General features: G+C 44.0%; 1 protein-coding gene across 1 annotated transcript in view; it reads left to right on the top strand.

The window, feature by feature from the left end:
• Positions 1-21,143, top strand: part of CPXM1 (carboxypeptidase X, M14 family member 1) — a 186,056-nt gene that overhangs the window by 82,437 nt on the left and 82,476 nt on the right. Inside the window, exon 5 of the mRNA XM_029594938.1 lies at positions 4,061-4,145. Coding sequence (XP_029450798.1) covers positions 4,061-4,145 — 85 coding nt within the window. The remainder of the gene's footprint in view (positions 1-4,060; positions 4,146-21,143) is intronic.

Here is a 21,143-nt window from a genome sequence, read left to right as displayed (position 1 = left end):
AACTTCCATCTTATGAGCTGAGTTAAGGAACTTTGCTATCACCGGGCGTGGGTGCTGAGAATTAGGTTGCTTCTGCCCCAGTCTATGCGCTCGTTCAATTCTCAGGGTGCCATGTTTCTGTGAAAGGTCCAAGACCTGCGGGAGCCAAGATTCCAGAAGGTCCGGTAGGTCACTATCCTTTAATGTTTCAGGGAAACCGATAAATTGAAGATTTCCTCTACGTGAGCGGTTTTCCAGGTCATCAATTTTATTTGCCTGTTTCTCATTTTCCGCTTTTAAATCTGTGACCTGGGTCTCAAGAGCATGCAATTGATCTTCTGCCAACGAGATTCGTGTTTCAGCCTCATGCAGCCTCTTCGTGGATTCCGTGAAAAGTTGGCTCATATCTTCGAATTTTTGGTACAGCTTATCAAACTTTTCGTCTAAGGCGGCGACCACGGCTTCTACCATCTCCATTACTTTACCGTCCCGATGTTCTGGGGACAAAGGGGAGCCCGCCACCGGCGCCATTTTGAGTTCAGTTTGGCGGTATTTGTCTGGGCCTCTACGCTGAGGTTTCGCCACCATATATCTTTGTGCTGTGATGATTCCGAGTCTCCAAGGTACCAAAATGAAATCTCGAAGTCGGTGAGTTGAATAGTGTCGGTGTTAGGCAGAAAAAAGGCGCCATTTGGAGCTATGAAAAACAATTGAAGTGGGGGAGGACGGAGCTCTGCAGAAATGCCATGCTACCCTAAGTCCCTCTGCTGCCATTTTAAAGGGGTGATTTTCCAACCACCTGAAGGAATGCAAAGTTTTCACGTACTTCTTACCTGTGGTCTTTGCACCCATTTCCAAAGGGAAAGTGCCCACGCACTTTCCCTTTGAATGCTGCCTCAGGTACAAAGCACTTGCACCTGTTTGTTATGCAGAAAGATTTTTGCTGGAAAAATGACATGCAAAGATTTGAAGATGCCATCTACAGGTGCACTTTTGCTCCCCAACCTAAATACTGCCCTTCAAATGCCTTTGCAATGCGGCGAAAGGTTTGTGCATTGTGCATCAATGTGCAAACTTTCAAGTGCATTGAGAGCGGACAATTTCAGACAGGCAATTGACACGCTCTTTACCTGCAGAAATCACTTTTCAAATGTGCCCCCTAATTTTCTTCCGATATTCATGTCTTCTTTTTTGCATGTAAGACGTGTAACCCAGCATGTTTTCATTTTTCTTAAACTTATTTTTTTTAATATTTTGATTCAGATTCAAGAAACTTTATTGGCACGAGAATTTGTACACGTGCTACTAAAATATTCTCTTATGTCTTTAGATCTGTTAAAAACAGAGTTACTCTGAGTGACTGTACATCTAGGGCTGTATTTGAATTAGTAGAAAAGGCCATATTGAGCAACAGGATTAACACCTGCTTCGCTTGCAAAACCAAGTGTAAAGAAAATCTAAAACTGCAGCTGACGCAAAGGAAAGGGAACATAGCTTCCTGCACTACGAAATCTCATAGGAGCAGCGGCGGATTCCTGAGGAAGACCGGCCCGGGGATTCGCCGCCCAGGCCGGCCCAGGACACATCACGTGGTCTGCCGAGCGCGGCTCCGACACGGCCGCGCAGGGCAGACCACGTGACTGGAGCGACCGGCCCACCGGGGGATGCCCGATCCCCCCATAGGCCAATCCGCCCCTGCATAGGAGGGGTGGCACTATATGTTAAGCATGGCATAGTGTCAATCGGGATAAAGGTTTAGCAGGAAACTAACTGCGCTCTGGAACCCTTATGGATAGAAATTCCAAGGGTGAAAGGGAAGAGTAGAGTAGTGGAGGTAGTTTACTGCCTGGCTGGCCAGGATGAGGAAACAGGCTGCAAAACGCTAACAGAGATTTGAATGGCTAGTAAAATGGGCAATACAATAATTATGGGAGACTTCGATTATCCAAGTGTTGATTGAGTAAATGTCACAGCAGGGGAGGTAAAGTTACCAGATGCCATCAATGACTGCTTCATGCAGCAGCTGGGCATGGAACAGACGAGAGGGGAAAGGGAAACTATATTACAGGTTCCGGTAATAGGCAGAATACAGATTATTATAACTAAATAAACAGAATAATATTAGATATACGACCGAATGTTAAAAGTCCGGCGTGCGTAAAAATCAGTACATATGCGCGTGGCCAGGCCCTGCGTGCGCCGTGCGCATTTTCAAAAGGGCCCGGTCACGCGCGTATGTACCAATATGCGCACAAGTGCTGGGCCCTGAAAAATGGGCAGGCCGGGGTCGTGGTCTAGGCGGGGAGGGACGGGAAGGAGGTGATGGTGATGACTGAGCAACTAGATGGAATCATTGTGTAACAGGATGACATAAAAACTCAGATTTACAGACTAAAAAATATCAAATCACCGGGACCAGATGGTATTCACCCCAGAGTTCTGATGGAACTCAAAAATGAAATTGCAGACCTGTTTCTGGTGATTTGCATCCTATCATTTACAATCACCATGATACTAAAGACAGGAGGGTGGCCAATGTGATGCCAATTTTTTAAACAGGGCTCCATGGGTGATCTGGGAAACTATAGACCAATGAGCCTGATGTCAATGTTGGGCTAAATGGTTAAAGCTATTCTTAAAAAAAAAACAAAATTACTGACCACATAGATAGACATGGTTTAAAGTGGGAGAGTCTATATGGGTTTTGCAAAGGGAAGTCTTGCCTTACCAATTTACTAGATTTTTTGAGGGCGTAAATAAACATGTAGACAAACGTGAGCCAGTTGATATACTATATTTGGATTTTCAAAAGGCATTTGACAAAGTCCCTCATGAAACACTCCTCAGAAGCAATGGTCTTTTTTGTGGATTTGTATCTGGATAAAAGGCAGGAAGCATAGGGGCACGCCGAGCCTATCTTGCATAGGCTTGGCAGCGTGCCCAAGCCCCGGGACGCGCGTATGTCCCTGGGCTTGCAAAAAGGGGCGGGGTGGAGTTCCTGGGCGGTCCAGGGGCGGGTTGGGGCGTGGCCAGAGCCTCCAAGCACAGCAGTCATTTGCCGCAGTGCCCGGGATCGCAAGCCGACCATTGGCCAGCACACTTAAGCTGCGCCTGCCAACTTCTCCGACAAAGGTAAGGGGGTTTTTTAGTAGGGCTGGGGGGGCGGGTTAGGGAGGGGAAGATGGGGGAAGGCGGAAGGAAAGTTCCCTCTGAGACCACTCCGATTTCGGAGCGGCCTCGGAGGGAATGGAGGAAGACTGCGCGGCTTGGTGCGCGCAAGTTGCACAATTGTGCACCACGTTGCACGCGCTGACCCTGGATGTTATAAAATTGGACATAGATTTGTTCGCGCCAGGTTGCAAACAAATCTACACCCGTGCGCAGGTTTTAAGATCTGCCCCATAGAGTATTTATTTATTTATTTATTTATTTATTTATTTATTTATTTAACATTTTTATATACCGAACATTTTGTTTATCACTTCATGTCGGTTTACATTGTGACTAGAGTAGGACTAAATAGGCAGTTTTCCAAATGTAGAAAGGGTTTTAGTGGAGTGCTCCTCGGGTCTGTATTGAGACCTGTGCCATTTAGCATATTCATGTAGAGAGACCCCAAATTTGATCCTTTTTCTTTTTGTTTGTAGTTGCATAAGATGTTCTGGGCGGGAGAGACCCAGGAATTATCATGGTTGATCTTTTGGAAAATGTTTGAATGTTTGTACATGCAATAATTGCAAATGAGCATTGGATGGCATTTTTAGAGCATTGTAATGTGATGTGTTAATGTAATTTGTGTTAGGGGGTGGTGAATGTTCCCTTAAGAACCCAGGATGTGTGATTATTGAAGAAGGGTTGAGCAGGAGGTATAAAAGGGGAAGGTGGAACTTGCTCTTCCTAGCTTGCCTTTTGTTCCTACGCTGGAGTGGCCAACCTGCGAGCCATCCTGCACAGTTTATTACATACTAGTATTAATCTCCGTGCATCCACTTACACATGTAAATGCTATTCCATGGATAGGTTTGAAAGTTAGGCTCCCTGTGGCACTAATGACAGGTTCTCCATGTTTTTTTTCCCACAGAGATGACTGGGTAACATCTTACAAAATCCAGGTCAGCAACGACACTCATAGTTGGCGAACAAGCATGAATGGGACAGAGCAGGCGGTGAGTTTAAATGAGATTTCCTTATGCGTGAGCCAGTGCTCAATGGAAAGTTAAATAAAATCTAGCACATTTTATTACAAAGTAGTCAGGCTGGCAGGTGTTTGCGGTACGTTTCTGGAATTTGAATGAAATTTGCTGTGCTGTTTGTTTTGTGCATACCATGACAGGAATGAGCCTCGCTCATATGCTAGGGTAGGTTGGATATGACTGCAATCTCTCAAATTGACTGCTAGTGATCTTTTTAATACTTGTATTGTGCTAAAGACAGCTGCTTTCTGGAGCTTGTAGGGTGTGCTTAGAAGTTTTTTTTTTTAATCAGGCCGGTGTCATCTAAAATAACTGGGACTATTTTTGTATTTTTCTACCACATTTTCCTATCTGTGTGGAGTGAATAATGGCGTTTTACAGGCCTGAATCCAGGAAGATTTCCTGGTTGGAACAGGTTCAAGATGAAAAGAGGCCCTGCTAATTAAAAACAAGACAAATTCATTAATATGGGAGTGCCAATAGGCTAGAAAAGAGATAATTATGCAAATAGGAAAGCAGTCTTAAAATTCCAGAAACCATCCTTGGTCCTTTATTTGCTAGGTACTGCCTTGCCATTTGATTAATTTCTAGGTGAAGTGAGAAGTATTGTACCTCTTATTGCCTATGTCGGGTATTGTTTAGATACTGGGTATTACAGCAGAAGAATACAGAAAATTAGATAAGGAAACGTGGAACCTTGTGTTACACAGATAGTTTCTGTAGGAGCCAGGGCTGCTGAAATTTTGTTCCAACCAATGATTGCAGACTAGATGTAAAGTTATCTAGTTCTGGTTAGCCAGATAACTTTACATCTAACTGGCAAAATTCAAGTTAGGTTGTAAGTTAGATATAAAACATTGATAAAGTGGGCTAAAAGAGAATCTGAAAAGAAGCTGAATGTAGACGCAAAAAATCATAATACAAACTCTTTTAAATATATCTGAAACAGGAAGCCTGTGAGGAAGTCGGTTGGACCATTAGATGATCAAGGAGTTAAAGGGGCACTTAGAGAAGATAAATTCATTGCTTCAGTGTTTACTATTGAGGATGTTGGAGAGATACCCATGCCGGAAATTGTATTCAGTGGTGATGATTCAGAAGAACTGAAACAAATCATAGTACAGCTGGAAGATGTAATAAAGCAGACTGACAAAGTAAAGAATAGCAAATTACCTGAACTAGATGGTATACATCATAGAGTTCTGATAGAACTCAATAATGAAATTGCAGCTCTATTACTAGTAATTTGTAATCTACCATTAAAATCGTTCATTTCACAGAAGATTGGAGGGTGGCCAATATAACCTCGATCTTTAAAAAGGGTTCCAGGGATGATTTGAGAAACTATAGACCGATGAGTGCAGGGAAAACTTGTGTAAATTATTCTAAAGAACAAAATCACAGAACATGTAGAAAGACATAATTTAATGGGACACAGCCAGCATGATTTTACACAAGAGAAATCTTGCCTCACCAATCTGCTACATTTTTTGAAGGGGTTAATAAATGATGAGCCGGTGGATATAGTGTATTTGGATTTTCATAAGGTGTTTGACAAAGTGCCCTATGAGAGGTAGGAAACAGAGCATAGGAATAAATGGTCAGTTTTCTTAGGGAGAAGGGAAAACAGTGGCATGCCTCAGGGATCTGTACTGGGACCTGTGCTTTTTAATATATTTATAAATAATCTGGAAAGGAGAACAATGAGTGAAGTGATCAAATTTTCAGATGACACAAAATTATTCCCAGTTGTTAAATCACAAGCGGATTGTGAAAAATTGCAGGCCTTGTGCAACTGGAAGAATTGGGCATCCAAATGGCAGATGAAATTTAATGTGGACAAGCGCAAAATGATGCCCATGGAGATATATAACCCACAATGTAATTACCGGTACATGATGTTAGGTTCCCTATTAGGAGTTACCACACAGGAGAAGGATCTGGGTGTCCTAGTGGACAATACTTTGAAATCCTCAGCTCAATGTGTCAATGGCCATCAAAATAGTAAACAGAAGGTTAGGAGTTATTAGAAAGGAATGGAGAATAATACAGAGAATGTCATAATGCCTCTGTATCGCTCCATGGCGAGGCCACACTTAGGGGCTGATGCAATATAAAGAGTGGAAAGCGGGCGCTGAAAAGTCAGCTTTCCTAACGTGCGCATGGCGCCCACAAGGGGGTCACCATGCAATACCAAAATTAGGGGGTTGTGCCGAGTTTATCGGCGGCCATTTTCATTACTGGCAGACGGCCGGTTATGAAAACTTGACGCCGAGTTTACCGGCGTTGGTCTTCATAACTTGGCGGTCTGCCGAGTTGTTTTTTTAAATTTTTGACTCAAGAGAAGAAGTACAGAAAAGCAGTTATTTTCTACTTTTCTGTACTTCTTTTACCTGCGCTCGGCTATTATCCCCTGCTCCAGGCAGGCGTTAATAGCTGAGCAATAAACGTGCGTCTGAGACGCACATTTATTTTTTTGCATGCAGAGTGAATGAGTAATAGCCTCATTCACACACATCCGCACACACCCGTGTCGGAGTGCAGTTTATACAGTGCACTCAGCTGAGCGCACTGTATTGCATCGGCCCCTTGGAGTGCAGTGTGCAATTCTGGTTGTCCTATCTGAAAAAAGGGCTGTCCAGTTTAAGGTACAGAGATTTAAGGTACAGAGAAGGGTGTCCAAAATGATAAAGAGGATGGAACAGCTCCCCTATGAGAAAAGGGCTGTCCAGTTTGGAGAAGAGACGGCTGAGGGTGGACAAGATAGAGGTCTATAAAATTATGAGGGAAATAGAACGGGTCAAATTTTCAACAAATAGTAAGTACCCTCCAGGACTCCCATGCCCCAACCCTAACTTCCCCAGTACCTTCAATTAGTACTTTCTTCAACCCAACTGTGGTAGCAGCCTATTGCAACACAGTCCGGCGCTTCTGCCATCTCTAGGGAGCTATGCTGCACGTCTTTTTGTTTTTATATTTCTTCATATAGGGGGAGGGGGAGGTTACAGGCTCAGTCCAGCAGGGCTGAACATTAGGAGGTCAAATGGGAAGGGGGAGGAGAACAGTAGGCCAGATATATATTATTTTAAAACACCACAGCTTGGCAATTAACCAACTATATTCTTTTGAATATAGTAGTCCTGGGGGAATTCTGTGCAAAAATATCTAAAATTCTATAAAATTCTGCAAACTTTATATTGTTCAAAATAACACGATATACATGACAGTCTTTAAGTAATCAAAATCAATCATAGAGAGAAAATATATTATTTATTATCAAACCATCAATGTACCAAATTTAAACCAAGAGAACAACGTCATCAGAACTTAGTGCAAATCTTTTATAATCCACTGTCTCTCGCCAGGCAATGGGCCACAAACAGCATCAGCCGCTTGTCAAACACGTCACTGTAATCATTTGACGTTGTACCTCCTGTCACCCCCATTCTCTAGTTTAAATGTCTGATAATATATGATCTTACAGTATTGTCTTTCTATGTGGTTATACTTGTACGTTGTTCGTCAAATGATTACAGTGACGTGCCTGATAAACGTCTGATGACGTTGTTCTCTTGGTTTAAATTTGGTACATTGATGGTTTGATAATAAATATTTCCTCTCTATGATTGATTTTGATAATTTTGAGGGGATAGAGGCTTCTGTGTGGTGACTGCATATCAGTCTTTACGTAATTACATTTTAAATTAATACAGAAAAAGTTATTACTTAAAGATGCAGAATTTTAAATATTTTGAGCAGAATTTCCCTAGAAATTCACTGTAAGAGTTGTCCCTCTTCCACTCTCTCCCTACTCCCCTGGCCACTTTGTCCTCTCAGGACCCCAACTCCTTCACCTGCCAGTATTTCTCTCTCCCCCCCACACCTCTAGGCTCAACCCCTTATACTCTATCTCCGCTTCCAGAGTTTGACCCTGCTCTCAGTACTGCACTCACATAGTCTCCCTCTGTCCCTCTCTCTCTCACTCACACACAGACTCCCTCTCTCTAGTGCACATCAACACCCCCTCATTCAGGCTCCCTCACCCTCTCGCACACACACATCCCCACATACAAGGTCCCTCTCTCTTTCTCTCACACACACACACACATCTCTCATATAGGGTCCGTCTCTCTCGTGCATACACACCCACACAGGCTCCCCTTCTCTCTCATGCATACCCAATCACACAGGCTACCTATGTCTCTTTCTCTCTCACACCCCTTCACGCAGGCTCGCTCTCTTACAAACAAGCACCCTCACATACACACAATCCCTTTTTCATACACACCAGCTCCCAATCTCTCACACACATACACACTCATTCACAAACTCCTCACCTAGGCTCCCTCTCTCTGGCACCCACTCTCAAGCACCCCCCCCCTGCTCTCTCTCACACCCCCATTCTCTCACTCACACATATTACCCCTCTCTCATGCCCACTCCCTGCTCTCTCACCTACACCGCCCTGCTCGCTCACACACATACACACACACACACCTTTCTACACACACTCTCTCTTACTGGGGCCTTAATCTTTGCCGTGAGTGGAGTGCGTCCCTCTCACGGCACCTACCCCAGAACACCCAGAACACCCTCAATATGCCCATTTTCTTATTCAGCTAAATCTTCATCAAATAATGACCTGCCTAACTATTAGCTGGATAAGCAAGGGGAATATTCAAAAGTAGCCATTTAGCCAAATAACTTGTGACTCATCTGGATAAATGGCTTAGAATATTGACCTCTTTAAATATGTGAGGGCAGTTTTTCTCATTTGGAGTCTTACTATTTTCTTAAAATAAATACTTCACTCTGTGGGGTGCAAGGCACAACCTTTTTATTTCGTTTTCACTGAAGCAGTCACCAGTCTTGGCTTTGCCCTCCCTCAGCCCTGACCCCCTTCCCCCTCCCATCAAAAATAATCTAGAACTGATGCCCTAAAATTGAAATATTGAAGTTACTCCCTGGACCCATCTCGCCCAACCCGAGAGGGCCATGGGTCAGGAGCAATCCCCAGTCTCACCTGCCCTGCAGAGTCAGTATTTGGAAATGGTGCCGGTGGGCACTGAGACCAGCACCTCTGTATCTCTGTACAACAAAATGGCCCATTGGTACCATTTTGAAATACCAAGCCAGCTCCTGCCCCTTTTCCACTTTCTGTCCCTACAGATGGGGTAAGATGGGGATGGAGGAATACCCAGGATGCTTTCAATTTTAAAATGTTGGGGCAACAGCACTGGTTTTGTTTTTTTGGGTTTTTTTGTTTTTTTTGTGGAGGGTGGAGAGGTCAGCCCAACATTTTTTGTTTTTTACTTTTGATTTGGTTTTCATTTGTTTTGTTTATTTTTACATACATGAAACAAAATAAACAAAAATTAAAAAACATTTATGTGCATGCCACTGAAGCTTGGAGAAAAAAGAGATCTCTGATCTTTCTGGACTGGATTCAGGACTACTGCTTCCGTGGGGTCTCTTCACTACCTCCTCAGGCGTATTTCACCTGTTCCTCTGAGGTTTTTTCCTGTGGGAAAACCCCACCCATTGAGTTAGCCCAATTCCTTTCTATCCCTTAAGGTGGTCTGGTGAGGTTCACCTTCTTAAGGTGGTCTGACTTCCTCACACATACACCACTTTTATTCATTTTCTTCTCTCGGTCTGTTCCTTCACCTATTTGCCTCTGTCCTGCCTCTCTCCTTTATTTCCTTATATTCTGTCTCTCTTCTGTCTCCTTTCCTGATCTCCCTCCTGTCTTATTTCTCTTTTGTCAATCTCCCCCCCTCTTTCTCCTCTGTCTCTCTTTTTTCTCTCTAATCTAATTCTACTACTCTGATCTTCCAATAGGAGAACAGTAGCACAGTCTTTTGTCCACAGAAGTTCATGAGTGCCAAGCATCCTGGAGGATAGGTGGCAAGCATCTCTGGTACTTTAAATTCACTACTATTGTAACTAAAAATACTTCTGTACTGCCTTTTTCCCTCAAAAGGGGACCCAAAGTGTTTTACATTAGAAAAAACATATCATTTATCAAAGACAGCATAATATAAACAAATGCAATAGTAATTAAAAATCCCTAATACAGAACTATCTCATTCTCTGCTCTCATGATAGAAAAGTGATAGGCTGTATTATACAGCCAAAAAAAATTACATTTTTTTCCCAGCCAGCACAATGAAAGTCAAAAAAATACAATCACTTATGGTATTAACCTAACCTTAATCCCAACTCCACTACCATGAAAGGCACGCCGGGACCTTCCTCTTCCCCGCAAGCAGGACGTGCTCCGCTCATGGCATGCCAGGATCTCTTCTTTGCCATTTTCTATGCAGAATTTAGTAATTCTGCATGGGGGCGGGGGATTTCTATGCTAATTCTGCACTCCGCAATAGCTCAGAATTCCCCCAGGACTAATATAAGGGTCAAGGTTAAAGTTATGCAGAAACCTGTTACCCAATAATTTTAGACCTACTCTCAAGCACGTCTTGAGCTAGCCAAATTATTTATTCAGCTAACTCCAAACTCAGATAAGTTATTCAGCTAACTCATCTCCAGAACACCTACCCCAGAACACCCACCAGGGATAGAGAGAAGCCAGAGCTGGAAAAGCACACATAACTTAGAATACGGAAGAAAAAAAATCTTTTAGGAAGGTGAGGAGCCTGGTGGAGAAAATAAAAAAAGATGGATGGAGGGGGCGAGAGAGAAAGAGCTTTATACTGCTGCAATTAAAACTCCATATTTAATAGATTACATAGAGGTAATAGTACACAATGAGCCCGTAAGCTTGGCTGGTTTTTTTTTACTTTTTATTTATACATGTTTTTTTAATTAACTCAAATATGTATCAGATGATCCTACAAAGTACATGTCACAAGAGAAAATAAAAATTTGCAGCTGTCGTCACATTTGGACAAATGAGTACACTTCACAGTTTAGGAAGGGAATAATAAATAACTTTATCTTGTAAGCATTTGACAAAACACATTGCTATTTCACAACTTGAAGCTAAAGAAAAAACCTATCTATCGAATGCTCTAGCAACAGAACATGTAAATAATATAAATAAAAGAATGCAAGTATGCATAAAACCACATCTTAAAGCAATCAAATATGTGAATGCACTTCTTCTAAAATACAAAGAGTCACTCTCTGATTCAGAGCTCCTAATTCTCACAAGTTCTGCACCAAAAAAGGCCTTACCATCAAAGTCCATGCATGTATATTATTTTTTATTTACGATTGCCACTTTAAACCTTGCTGGTTATAATGTTGCAGTTTCTGTTTTACATAAATCGATAGCTACTTCTCATTTGTGTTTAAGTAAACCATAATGGGCCTGATTTTCAAAAGGATGTATGCACATAAAACCACATTTTATATATATATATATATATATATATATAAAGGCTTTTGAAAATTTCCAGGGGGGTTGTGCAAAAGTGATTTTGCATGTACTTTTACATACACTAGAAAGAGCCATGGTGGGGGGAGTGGAGTTGGGGCGGTGAAATCATTTACACACAAAATTGTGATTGTCACAAAAGTCTACTTTGAAAATTTGGGCTATAGTCTGCGTGTACTTTGTAGCCCTGCATGAGCCACTGACTGTGAACACGTGCATCCTCCATCCCCGGTACTGTAAAAATCTTTTAACCTTCATCACAATCATCACAACACAATCTTTAGAAGATTTTGCTACAAAACATGGTGATAACTTTAAAAAGAGTGCGTGGGTGCCCATATATGCGCATATGCACGTGCAAACGCATAATCACAGGAATTTCAAATCGTGCCCGAAGAGCAAGCGTAGTTTGCGTATCTTCCTCAGAACTTTGTCGGCTTTAACGCATGCACGTAAGCGGATTTTAAAACATTCGCGTGTGAAGGACAATCCCAGTTGTACCAATTCGCCTGCCAGTTTGCCCAGTCTGTCTTGAGGTCGCCCAGACCCCTCTGGTTCTTCAGCCTGCACACACCGCCAGTTTACCCAGACCCCTCTCACCCAATCATTTTAGGAATAAAAAGAGATTTCTGCAGACTTATACCTCATCAAGAGCAGAAGTAAATAAATGTGGCTAACTGCTCGCTGTGCACTGCAGCCACCGAATTTAAAATGTATGTATTTATTTATTTAAAATATTTCTATACCGCCTTTAACAATATATAATTGATCAAAACGATTTACAATACAAATTAAGAGTAAGATGGTGTCATATACTATAAAATAAAAATGTAGCAATCAATCATAAAATAAGAAATATAAAATACGGATTAACGTGCGTAAATGTTGGCCCCGCCTCAGAATGCTCCTGACTCGCCCCTTTTCCCACGTGTGCTGTTGCTCATGCACATATAATTTGGCCGTTTTAAAATATTAAGTCGCTCACGCTTGACCCAGATACTCACAAACATGGGCCTTTTAATGCGAATGACTCTTTAAATTCATCCCTATGTAAGGTAACAATTACAGTTCCACTTGCCCTTAAACCACCACTTGAAGAAAAAGAAATGTGGGCATCCTTAACTAAAATCTTGGTATCGACTAAGGGAGCTCCAGTTAAATCCTTCTGTTTTTGAGAGAAAATAACTTGTTGAACCCCCATCAATCTAGCTTCAGGCAGGGTCATGGTACAGAAACAATATTAGCTGATGATTTAAAAAGGCAGCTGGATAAGGGAGTAATATTGTTATTAATACTATTGTAGTGTTCAATACAGTTGATTATGAGATTTTATTGGATCATCTAGTGAAAAAGGGACATGGGGTGCTGTTTCTAATTGGTTTAGGTCATTAGGTCTGATAGAATGCAGAAGGTAGTAACAGATAAAAACTCCTCAAAGTCTTCAAGTGCTCTATGGGGTTCTGTAAGGATCTATTTCGTACCCTGTTTTATGTAATGTTTTCAGATGATATGCAGTTAAATTTTCCTCTAATTCCTAACCAACACTAAGCAAATGAAAAATTACACATTCACTTGAAAATAAAATAAAATAATTGGCAGGTTTTAAATAAAGTGAACCCAGAAGTTTTATGGATCAAAACCTCATTCTATCCCCCTGTTGAATATAATCCCAGCATTAGATGAGTTTTCCATATCTCTGAGTCAGGGACATAGGATTACCGATGAAGCTGCTGGTGCACCAGAAAAAGTGTCACAACAATGCTGAAAGCCACCAGGATCGTGCTATGAGGGCACCACGATTCCAGCAGAAGAAAGGGGGTTCTGAAAGCGCCGGACGTGTCGGGGAGGAACGTGCAGAGAGGAAGGGAGAGAAGGGTACATGACTTGCAAAATTTTGCTGAGCTGGGGAGGCCACCCAATGAACCCCTATCAGATTTATTTCCAAAAGTGGTCTCGGAGAGGTTTGGGAGTGGAGGAGGAGGATTGGCCCGTCAAGGCCCATTTTTTTCTACTTATTAGGAGGGGGTGGGGGAATCAGGCCGCTGGCCCACACATCACTTTGTTTTCCACTGTCACCACGTAAGTGGCTATAATCAAAAGAATATAGGCCTGCTCCAGGGGATAGCTAGAGTTAGCCAAAAAACTTATTCATGACTAACTTGTCCCCATCTCGGATTGCCACCAAAATCCCATTACTTATTTGGCTAATTTTTAGCATGATTATTATCTGGCTGAAAGTTAGCCAGATAAGTATTGAGGTTATTAAAAACTTGGCATTTAGCTGGATAACTTGTGAATTATCTGGATATATATGCCTTTGAGTAATGGCCTCAAAACTATATTACAAATTTTCTTCAGACTTTTTTTTTTTTTAAATCTGTATTATATATGCACAGGTTATAATTCTTCCCTGCAACATTTACGCATGTCAAAAATGTGCATGAATATATATCTTCAAGTTAGTCGGATAAGTCTTAAGAAGCTCTACTTCTCTAGCTAAATAAGGGCCTCATTTTCTAAAGTATCGCAGGCCTGCGATACTTTAGAAGATGAGGGGCGGAGGGCCGAATCGGGGGGCGGGCCTGCGCTATCCGGCAGCGATCGCATCGTTGCGGTGCGATCGCTGCCGGTTTCGCACCCAATAGCGCCACCATAGGAGGTGTAGCTATTGGGAGAGAAAGCGGACGCGAAAAGGGCCTTACCTTTTCGCTGTCCGCAGCGTCGTCGCGGAGTCGGCCCCGGTGACACACCCGACTCCTCCTCTTCTGGGGCCGACTCCGCCCCCATTTTGGTATCGCACGCGAAAAGGGACATTTCGCGTGCAAAACGTCCCTTACCGCGTGCGATACATTTGGAAAATGAGGCCCTTAGTTAGCTGGATAGTTTAAAAGAGTGCTACTTAACCAGATAAATAATATAGCTGTGGATAAGTTTCAAACAGTGCTTTTAAAGATATCCAATTAAGTAGCACATTCTGGCCACGCAAGGCCGGATAAATAAAGAACTTATTGATTAGGTTTTTAAGTTATGTGGCTATATGTAGATGGATTATTTTAGGCTGATATATTCAGCAGGACGTTTATCCCGCTGAATGTATGGGACAAGTTATCCAGCTAACTTTAGCCGGATAACTTGTCTACTACCCAGCCTACTGAATATTGGCCTCATAACGTTTTGAAAATTCACTTTTAAAAATACTGAAATATGCACAGCCATAAAACTGGATTACAAAATCCCCCTTCTCACCATTATCATCCACCCAACCCCATGGTGCTCGATATCCCCCTCTCTCACCCTGCCTCTTGTCCCCCACCTCCCTCTCTCTCTTCTTCTCCTTCCTCTCGGACACTGGCTATTGTCTCTTTCCCCCCACCTCAGGCTGAACAGGCTAACAAAAAATTCTCCTTTGCCTGCTCAAACCTGAGGATTGGCATGCATGGGCGAGGGATTGAATGAATGAAAGCAAGAGAAAGACTGAGGCTTCTGCTCAGGACAGCTACCCCCCCTCAGAAAGTCATATTTAAACATATTCTTATAGTTGCTTTTAAGCAGCATAGTCCACCCTGGTCATGCTGTGGCCTATCTTCAGGCCAAAATAGGGGAGAGGCATTCAGCACCCCATGACCTGGGAGGATGCAGCAGGTGTGTCAGTGCGGCTGCTGCTTCAGCATTTACTTCAGCATTTACGGCGGATGGCTGACATCAAGTAGCAAGCCTGGGGCTGCTACGCATGAGGCAGAGGTGCAGATCAAATCCTTTGTGCCCACTCCTGCTGCAGTATTTGCCAACTGACTGGCTCCAGCATCATGGCTCAAATAAATAAATAATAAAAGCACCAGTACCAGACTTTCATTAGCAGAGGAAATTCCATTCTGTCTCTGAGCTGCTGATGGTCTGGCTTGCCTGCCCCAGCTGCGTGTTATGTCATCGACCAAGGCCCAAATCTCACCCTTGTTGATGCACTAGCACACGACATTGGACTCTGAATGATGATGGCAGGTGGCTGAAGGATGCAGTTGATACCGGGCCGGCCGTGGAGGTGGGATCATGAGACTGGAGGTGGAACAGTTGTGCTTTGGGAGAGGGCAGCTGAGTGCAGGAAGACAGCCAGCAGACTACAGGATTGCCACAGTGGACCTCACAGACCCTGGCAATGACAGCATTTCAGGTTGGTGGTGCACAGAAAAGCCCTTTTCTAAATAGGCGGTGCCTGTGTATTCTGGCCAGTATGCCCATGCTCTGAGTGACAAAGTGTGAAGCTGTGGGATAGTACTTGAGTCTGCTCTTTTGCTTAATGCACATTTTGACACTATTATCAATGCTCTTTTGACCATCAACCCTGTGTGAGAAAACTCCAACCTTCTGGGGGCAATTTTGTAACATAGCGCATAAATTAGCTGGCAAAAGTGCACATAAGTTGCACCGATTTTGAATGCAGGAAATACAACAGGTCAGCACTTATCGCAGAATCTGAAAAGGGGTATCACAATTTGCACTAACTTGAGCTCTTTCACACAGGTAATCAGTGCAAATTGCAATAAATGCTATATTAGCATAAAACACACCCCTTTTGCTATCGCATGCGGTACTTACCGCATTTTGATAAATCCAGGCCTAAGAGGTAAAGACACCAACCAGGTGTTTGATACTAGCTGCCAAGTGGAAGCAAAAGGATTTCTGTGTTCCTTACCAGGTTCTGAGGATGAAGGAGCCTGTAAGATCCATCAGTAATACAAATCCCATCTACTTATCTTAAGCAGCAAAAGGAACTGGGTTATTTTCTTTCTTTTGCTTGTTGTGTAAACCCTGGGTAGGATTGAACCCTGATGCTGCCCCCCAGAGGCACAGAGAAATAAAATAGACTATCTGCAACCAATTCTCCACTGACAGCTTTTAGTTCTGAGGTCCATGGCTCCCTGTGGGGGAAAGCATAGCTTCAAGGCCTTTTGCAATAACCAAAGTACACAGCCCTTTTTCCACTCTCTGTAAACAGCACTGATAATCTCCACAGCCAATAGCAAGCAATGATCACACTGAGAAGCAGTGGGGCAGATTTAAGAGCCCTACGCACGTAAATCCAGCTGTATCTACGCATGCAGGGGGGTTACGCGTGCCGAGCCTATTTTGCATAGGCCCGGCGACGCGCGCAAACCCAGGACTTATGTATATCCCGGGCCTCTGTAAGGGTTCTAGGCCGGGGGATTGCACGCCGGCACTTGGCCGGCGCACGCAACCTACACCTGCCCAGAGGCAGGCGCACCTTGAAAAATAAAGGTCATGGGGGTTTTAGGGAGGGCTGGGTGGTGGGTTAGATAGGGAAAGGGAGGGAAGGTGGGGGGGTGGAATGGAAAGTTCCCTCCAAGGCCGCTCCGATTTTGGAGAGGTAGGGAAAGCCATCGGGGCTCCCCTAGGGCTCGGCGCGCGCAAGGTGCACAAGTGTGCACCCCCCTTGTGCGCGCCGACCCCAGATTTATAACATGCGCGCTGCTGCGCATGCATATTATAAAATGGGCGTAGATTTGGGTGTGCAGGGTTGCGCGCACAAATCTACGTGTAGGTATTAAAATCACCAGTGGGTACTCCTCTCTCAAGTGCAGCACACCTGTGTGAGTAGAAAAGATAAGAAATGAACACTGCCTTCACCCTCTTGTAATGGATAGGAATCCATTTCTCTCTGATGAAACCTCCTCTTCTCAGGCTCTTCCTAAGTGAATGACACTTCTTCTCCCAATGCATTGGAAACTGATTCCCTGGTACCATGGGCACTCAGTCCGAAAAAGAACAAAAATAGACTTCAACTAAAAAGGGAGAAAAACAAAACAAGAGACAGGAAGGATGGAAAAAAACTTCCTTGTTTCCCAAAAATGAGGAGACTGTCAATAAAGAAAAAACAGCTCAAAGGTGAAACTCCTTCACATCAGGACACTGACTGATCTATCCTCTGGCATTGAGATAGAGAGCAGCAGAATCCTGCTCTACCCCTTGATCTAACTTTCATACCTGGGAACTTTTGATTTCCAGTCACCCTGAGATTACTGTGAATGCGGGGGAGGGGGGAGGGACCAGATAGACACATACTTACTCTGACACACACACATTAACACTCACATGTTCAAGATCATTTTCCACACACACACGCTCATTCTTACATGCTCTCATTCCTCATTCTCTGACACATTCTCGCTTACATTCTCATTTTCCCACATACACACCCCCTCACACACATGCTCGCTCACTCCTCTCCCTCTTCCTCACACACACACACACTCACTCACTCACCCTCATGTTCATTCACACTTTCATTTCTCTTCCTCCTACACACACTCTCACAGACATGCTCTTTCCCCTCCCCTTGATATACTCCCTCCCTCATGCACACACCCATTCACATATAAACACACACACACTCATGCCACCTCACATCTATATACAAATACACATGCACAAATATCCCCCTCACTGGCTACCTCTCCTCACCCTAAACTCAACAGTATGGGCAACGTCCTCCTGGGGTTGATAGAAAGACTCATTTTTCCAGCCAATAGCAACAGCATCTTCTACTGCTGCTGCTTTTGGCCTCCTCCCTTCTTCCTGTTCCCTTAGGCCAATCAGAGGCCTCCTCCCTTCCTGCCTGCCAGCATTGGTCTGCAGGCTCAGGAAGAAGAAAGGAGACCTCTGATTGATGTCATAGGGCAGGGAAAAGGAAGGAGGCAATTGGCCCGTGCAAGCAATCAGACACTTTCTAAGCTGGCTGCTTCACTAGCGAAGCAGCAGGAACAACCCAGAGATTAGGGCTTGTTGGCCCAGAGACCTGGAAATGCCATTAGAATTCCGGAATCTCCGGGTCAAATCTGGAGAGTTCCCAGGTATGCTAACCTTACACAGGGACGATCCAATCTTATGTGACGGGGTACCAAAAGCTATCACAGGGAAGGCTTCCAAAAAGTGTATCAAAAGCGTAAATAAGCCAAAAATATGTCAGACACAAGACTGATCCCACAAGGGTAACTCAGGATACTCCTCTTAAATAAGTTAGAAAAAATAATTAACAGGAGGCAGGAACATCCTTCCTTGTGAGAAACTTACCAAAAAATTAACAACAGAAATCCACACCCTAAGATGGTGGCAGGGGTTTATATATTACTAGCGCACACCATCTGCAGCTCCCACATAGGGGAGTCCAAACCAAACCCTCCCTTCACTAAATCTCTCTGAATTTCCCCTGCTAGTTAGTAACACTCCTTTGGGTAAGGAAATCAGAGGTTTCTTAAATTGTAGCATTTTACTGCCTTTATTATTGTGTCGGTACAATTTAAACTTTGTTGTGGCACAACACTCATCATGTGGAGACTATGTTTTTAACTGAGTGATTATACATTGCTCCCCTTGGACCTAGGAGGAGATGAGTTCTCCAACACTGGAGAAATCCTGATCCTGGGAACAGTGTCCAGTTTGACCATAATCTGCAGTGCCTGAACGTAGCTCCATGTGTGTTGCAGGAAGGAATCTGTGAAATGGGGTTACATGTTCATATACTTAATGAATTATTGATATTCTTCTGGTGCTTTTATAATGCATTACGTTTGTTGTACTTTGTAATATGCATAGACATAAGGACTTTCTTGAAGAAAGGTGGTGCCCCACACCAAAACTAAAGTAAAACCATGAGTTTCTGGAATAAACACCATATGCAGACAGTATGTGTGTAAATCAGGGGCCGACTTCCTTGTCACATTACAGACTGCAACGGTCCTCATTATCACTTTCCATTTAAAATAATTTGAAAATGCACTCCATTTGCATTTCAAATGCATTTGAGGAAAATGTTTCTGAAACTCAGATGGTAACATGTTATGCCTGTCGGGTCGCAGACGGCTGCGACCGCGAGTACTCACTGCTTGTTCTACACTTCTGCCCTCCCCGGGTCTGCTCACTGCACGGGCCCTGCCTGCATCACCGCGTTCCTCAGGCCTCTGCGCAGAGGCACAGACGCCATCACTTCTTACTCTGATCTCAGGCTCTCCTAGGTGTGCGCGCTCATCACAAGTCCCGCCTTTGAAGCTGCTTTGGCAAAAACCTCGGGGACGTCCCCAGGTGATGATGTCATCGGACTCCTGTATTTAAGCTACATCGGCGCCCTCAGCCAGCTGATTTGGCAACAAGTTCCATACGAGTCCTATACCTGCTTCTGGTTGCAGAGACGCCGCTCTTGCCTGCATCTTGGACCCTGTCTGGCACCCGCTCCTCGGGGGTCAGTGTGCGCTCCGTCGGGGACTCGCTCCCCTGACCTGCCCTGCTCCTCGGGCTGGCTCTGCACCTCTGAGGTTCTACCTGGCTACCGGTTCTACCACCCGGGTCTCCCTTGGAACTACTGCAGTGACTAGTGAATCCTCGGCTGGCCTTCCCACTCCTTGGGATTGTGCATGTGTCATTCAAGACCGTCCGCGCTCTCCCGCTCTACGAGCTGCGCTTACTATTTCAGAGACTACCTTGGGCCTCCCTGCTCTTTGGGGTCTGCTCCAGGAAATATGCCAGACGCCCCGCTCTGCGGGCCTGCTTCTCTACTACTCAGCTGGCTCTCCCTTGATTTCCAGGTACCTGCCTACTGGAGCTGCTGGAACTGGGCTTGGGCTTCTCGCCATGGGGGTTGGCCTGCACACTCCTGTCTACACCCACCACGCTGCAGCTCCTACTGGAGAATCTCCTGTATGTCTATCTCTGCGCCCACTGTACTGTGGGCTGCCTGGCGCCCTCTCTCTTCTGACTCTCCAGGTGCGCCTACAGTTTGCTACCCTCTGGGGGTCACCTCCTGGTTCCTGGGGGTCCTTCCCCGCTGTGCTCAGAGCTTCCTGCTACTGCATCACCTCACCTCCTGATGGTGCGGACCTGTGGGGCTCCTCCCTACAGGCAGTGTCAACTCGCACCTCAGGCCAAGAGTCCACATACACACCAACCATAACAGTACACACCTCAAATCAATTTGAGAGAAAATCAAATAAAGACAACTGACTTAGGGCCTTGCTATACTAAGCTTTTTTTTCTTTTTCCGTAGACACTAAATGGGAAAAAAGCCTTAGTAAATCTGGGCCTTAGAAAGAAAAGCTGATATTAGAGGAACACACACTTTCACTTTTCCCCCTTTGGAATTTTGGCTTACTGCCAGTTCTTCTAGCAGCTTCCACACTGAATCCCTCTGGTAATGCAAGAATTCTTAAAGAAGTATAAAAAAGGAGGAAAGTAAAAACTGCTCTCACACCCACTGATACTAACGTATTTCATTCAGGACAAGATTCCAACTACTTTCCAGTCTTTGTATTTCACCAACTACCATGGAGTGGATGGGACTACATAAATAAGCTTTCTTGATTCGCAGACCTGTGATATATTATAATGTGCTTCATTAGATCCTGTTATCATAGAATATTTTCATGCATATTCTTTGTCATGAGAATAAAGCTGAGGGACAGTAATTGTTAAAGGAAGCAAATATATACTTGGGTGGCCACACAAAAGCTCTCTCCCTTCAGGTGATTTTATTAATTAGATTATGTTATAATCACTATTGCCAGAGC

This window comes from Rhinatrema bivittatum, chromosome 1 (genome assembly GCF_901001135.1).
Source record: "Rhinatrema bivittatum chromosome 1, aRhiBiv1.1, whole genome shotgun sequence".
NCBI lineage: Eukaryota > Metazoa > Chordata > Amphibia > Gymnophiona > Rhinatrematidae > Rhinatrema > Rhinatrema bivittatum.
The sequence above is the reverse complement of the archived record's forward strand: the minus strand, read 5'-3'. Positions and strand labels throughout refer to the sequence as shown.